The 4,937-nt window shown below is 53.0% G+C and overlaps 1 protein-coding gene across 1 annotated transcript in view; it reads right to left on the bottom strand.

Moving 5' to 3' along the window:
* Nucleotides 1-1,612: 1,612 nt before the first annotated feature.
* The window catches only part of LOC308150826 (rho GTPase-activating protein 17-like), a gene marked incomplete at its 3' end in the record, with an annotated part of 52,977 nt that continues 49,652 nt past the window's right edge, over nucleotides 1,613-4,937 (bottom strand). Inside the window, exons 17-18 of the mRNA XM_080523617.1 lie at nucleotides 2,931-3,052; nucleotides 1,613-2,136 (exon numbers count right to left, since the gene is read on the bottom strand). Coding sequence (XP_080379743.1) covers nucleotides 1,613-2,136; nucleotides 2,931-3,052 — 646 coding nt within the window. The remainder of the gene's footprint in view (nucleotides 2,137-2,930; nucleotides 3,053-4,937) is intronic.

The following is a 4,937-nucleotide window of genomic DNA, read 5'->3' as shown; positions in this document are numbered from 1 at the left end:
GAATTGTCAGCGAGCATTGTCAGCAAATTATGATTTCAATTGGAAGAATTGCAAGTTTTATTTGCATCGACAAGTTCCTATGAGCGCTGTGGGATGGCAGATTAACATCAACAGCAGATTAACATCAATAGCAATTCAGCTGTGGACGAGAATAAAGAGGGACACACACGCACGTGCACACGCACACATATACACACACACACACACACGCACACGCACAGTACTGTGTGTGAATCAGCCAAGAGTCCTGCTCTATTTGGATCCATCTGAGTTTTTCCACCAGGAAACCTGCCACACACACACATGCACGCACGTGCACACACACACACACACACACACACACACACACACACACACACACACACACACAGACACAGACACAGACACAGACACAGACACAGACACAGACACAGACACAGACACAGACACAGACACACACACACAGACACAGACACAGACACAGACACACACACACACACACACACACACACACACACACAGAGACACAGACACACACACACACACACACACACACACACACACACAGACACAGACACAGACACAGACACAGACACAGACACAGACACAGACACACACACACACACACACACACACACACACAGAGACACAGACACACACACACACACACACACACACACACACACACACACAGACACACACACACACACACACACACACACACACACACACACACACACGCACTCCCCTCTGCAGCAGCAGGTCAGGCAGAGTTGGGTTTCCATGTTACAGTAACGGAAGGATTCCCTGAAACTCTACTCTTCTTTTCACCACCACCATCTTCCTTTCTTTCTTCTTTAACCCCTGCTGTACTGAGCTAGGAGAAGGTTCCTGGAAAGCCTTGTATTACTGTCTGTACATCTGTTTGTATCTGTATATCCTCGCACTATGCAGCAGAACATTGGAACAAGCGATCACAAAACATTACAAAACATTACGTCATCTTTATGAACTTTTAAAATAGGCTGAAGACTGTTATATTCGGATTTGAATTGACTGTACTTTAAATACTGACAGTTTAGGCTAGGTTGTTAACTGACTGTTATTATTTATTGACTTAAGGTTTGAACGTTGAACATTATTATTGTATTGCACTTCTTTTGTTCGGCTTTTAATTTATTATTTTAAATGAGAAATCACCTATTTATATTTTACATTTTATTCTTAACTTTTTAATAGTTTTTTTTATTGAACTGTGTTATGTTTCTATATAAAGCACTACGAAAAATAAATAAAATAAATACTTTTGCCTTGCATTGCCTGTATGGTGCATAAGTGTCAGTATGGAATGTGTGTGTAGAGTATGGAATGTCTGTGTACAGTATGGAATGTATGTGTAGAGTATGGAATGTCTGTGTACAGTATGGAATGTATGTGTAGAGTATGGAATGTCTGTGTACAGTATGGAATGTCTGTGTAGAGTATGGAATGTCTGTGTACAGTATGGAATGTCTATGTACAGTATGGAATGTCTGTGTAGAGTATGGAATGTCTGTATACAGTATGGAATGTCTGTGTACAGTATGGAATGTTCCATGTAAACAAAGGCTAGTTGGACGTGCAGCTAACAGAGTTACGACACAGCGACAGTGACATCATCAACACGGGACGGGACAGCGTCTTTACCAGTGATGATCCTGGAGGCGGAGCCGCAGATCCCGTTGCCGTTGTCTTTGGCCAGGGGCTGAGGGGGCGGGGCCACGCTGGGGCGGGGGCGGGGCTTGGGGGCGGGCCTGGCGGGGCGGGGCAGGGAGCCGGAGTGGAAGGAGGAGATAGGGGTGAAGGGGAGGCCGTCGTGGGGAGGGGTGCCGGGAGGGGTGGGGGTGCTGGGGGGAGAGGGGTCCGACTCCGGGGCGGGGGGCTGGGGGACCTGGGGGGGCTGGGGGGGCGGGTGGCTGGGGGCGTGGACCTCTCTCTGGGCCTCTCTAACGGTCTGGCGGCGGGGGGTGATGGGGGGGTGGGGGGAGCTGGCGGCGGGGCTGGGGGCCAGGGGGTAGGGGTTGGGGATGGGGCCGGGTTTGGGCTGGGGGGGGCCTGGGGAGGGGGGTACGAAGGGGTTGGTCTGTTTGGGCGGGGCGGGGGCTTGCTTCTTGGTACCTGTGGAAGGAGGCAGACGAACATTCAGCAGACGCCTTCATCCCAACAAACTGACAGCAAAAACGTTTCTTTTAATTTATTTACAATAGAGAAACTGTATAGAGATAGGGGTTTGGGAGAGATAGGAAATGTTAGAATAGGTATAGCATAGCATAGAGTACAGCACAGTGTTTTATTTGTATAGTATAGTATAGTGGATAGTGTACATAGCCTTTATTTATGTAAACCAGCTCTTTTCCCTTCTTGTTTTTTAGGTTTTTTTCCTAGCACCAGGGGAGCCCCCCCTCCCAAATTTCGTTGTTTGGTACCTGTACTATATCAATGACAATAAAGACCATTCATTAATTCATAGAGGAGTCGTGGGGATGAGGACGTCTTCAGGAGGGACAGTTAAGATGTAGCCTGATGATTACACCAGGGGGGTATTCCATCGACTTCGCTAAAGCACAATCCAGGCTTATTTTAATAAGTCTCGCGAGACAAAATCAGCCTGGATTGTCCCTCCTTTCATGACTTTTCCTAGATATGTGCGTTCTACAACCTAGTATCCTTACATTTATAAAATCACACCAGGATAAGCTGGTATGAAGATATTTTAAAGTTTTTCTGTGTAGGAGGCAGGCTAATTTACAAGACGCGCCAACTAGTGGTCGTGGTGTGTAAGTAGCAGCTCCCCGTTGTAAAGACTATGGTCATTTGACCCCCGAGGCGGCTCTTATGGTAGGTAAAAAAGGCACGGCTGTTCTAGTGTTAAAACATTTCTTTTTCGGGGCGGGGGGGTTGTTCTCTCTCACCTCTGCGGACCATGTGGGGGCTGGGCCCCCTGGAGCCCCCCTGGGAGTGGGGGGTGCCGACGGTCAGGTGGGTCCCCCCGTTCCTCTGGGGAGGGGGGGTGGAGGTGGGGTCGCGGGCGGGGCTGTGGAGAGACAGCACACCACAACCAGCTGTCAATCAATCAAGTCAGTCACATGGCGGCCGTCCCCCTCGACACTCAACACACAGCGAGGCCGAGTCAAAGACAAACATGTCACATGCCTGGTGTTAACACAAGCCTCAACCACACAGCAGCAGAGCGTGGAGAGTTAGTCTGTCAGTTAGTCTGTCAGTTAGTCTAAGGTCGGGGGGGGTTTACACACGGGGACATCGGCTGGTTGCTTGGCAACAATCATCACACAGAAGGACGTTCAAGACAGCCGTGTGTCAACGGGACAGAGAAGAGATGCAAAAAATCACTCCGGGAAACCAGGAAGTGAACAGGAAGTGACAAGGAAGTGAACAGGAAGTTTGTTAGACACGCAGTGAGGCTGATCAGGGAAGCAGTCACAAGCCAAGTTCATGGGGTCAGGGGTCAGCTCACAGGGTCAGGGGTCAGGGGGTCAGGGGTGTGGTCAGGTCACAGGGGTTAGGTCAGAGGGGGGGGTGAGGTCACAGGGTCAGGGGTCAGGGGGTCAGGGGTGAGGTCACAGGGTCAGGGATGTGGTCAGGGGGTCAGGGGTGTGGTCAGGTCACAGGGGTGAGGTCAGAGGGGGGGGGTGAGGTCACAGGGTCAGGGGTGAAGTCAGGGGGTCAGAGGGTCAGGAGTGAGGTCACAGGGTCAGGTCACGGACATGAGGACAAGGGGAGGGGTTTGGGAGGACGACAGCCAACCACGTAAAAAAACAAACAAATGGGCAGACAGAAAATCAGACAGACAGACAGACAGACAGACAGACAGGCAGAGAGACAGGCAGAGAGGCAGACAACACTGGGACAGAAAAACAGGCGGGCGGAACTGCGGGCGGAAGGGCGGGCGGGTAGGGAGGCTGACAGACAGACAGACAGACAGAGACAGAGAGACAGAGAGAGAGAGAGAGAGAGAGAGAGAGATGGACAGACAGAGAGTCTAGGATCACTTGGAGGAGCAGAGCCAAACCCCCTCTCTGTCTGGGGGTCGGGACCGGGCTACTTCCTGAGAGGGCGGGACCGGGCTACTTCCTGAGAGGCGCAGCTTTAAGGACACTGACCGACGGCAGCACAGTTGATTCCAACAGACGCGGTGTAACAAACACACCAAACATGAACGGAATTTAAAGAAGCGCGAACAACCAATGAACACACAGGAGCCCAGACACACAGCGAGAGTCGGGATTGGACAGGCGAGGCGGGAACTCTTGATTGGCTGATTGGTTTTGCGTTGGCGGCGGGCGATGGGTGGGTGGGGTTGAGGGAGGGGGACGGGGAGGGGACGGGGGACGGGGAGTGGACGGGGAGGGAGGTGGGGGGGGTCCCTGTCTATGCTCACTCCTTACCTGCTCTCCTCAGCGCTGTGCTGGGTTAGAAGCAGGGCCCGCACAGGGCCTGCCTGCCCCAGACCCCCACCACCCCCACCGCCACCACCACCACCACCCCCCCCCAGACCAGGCTGGCTAGCCTCAGTGCCCACACCCGGAGCCTGGACCTGGGGTTCAGGAGGCTCGGTCTGGGTCTGGGCCTGGAGCTGGGGCTCGGCCTGGGGTTGGGGCTGGGGCAGGGCCAGGGCCTGGGGCTGGGGTTGGGCCTCCGAGGGGGGTTGGGGGGGCTGGAAGGCAGGTGAAGCGTGGGGGGGCGGCTGCTGCTGTTGCTGGTGGTGGTGGTGCTTTCTAGTGATAGTGGCAGTTCTACGTGGGGTGTGCTCCGACTGTTTGTTAGAGGGACTAGGAGGAGGAGGAGGAGGAGGAGGAGGAGGAGGAGGAGGGGGGGGGGGGGGGAGAGGGGAGAGAGTGAGGAACACACACGCACCAATGCCCCCATTGAGAGAGAGAGAGAGACAGAGAGACAGAGAG

Source organism: Nansenia antarctica, assembly GCF_963989245.1.
Source record: "Nansenia antarctica genome assembly, chromosome: 2".
NCBI classification, from domain to species: domain Eukaryota; kingdom Metazoa; phylum Chordata; class Actinopteri; order Argentiniformes; family Microstomatidae; genus Nansenia; species Nansenia antarctica.
Note: the sequence above shows the minus strand (reverse complement) of the source record. Positions and strands in the feature narration are given on the sequence as shown.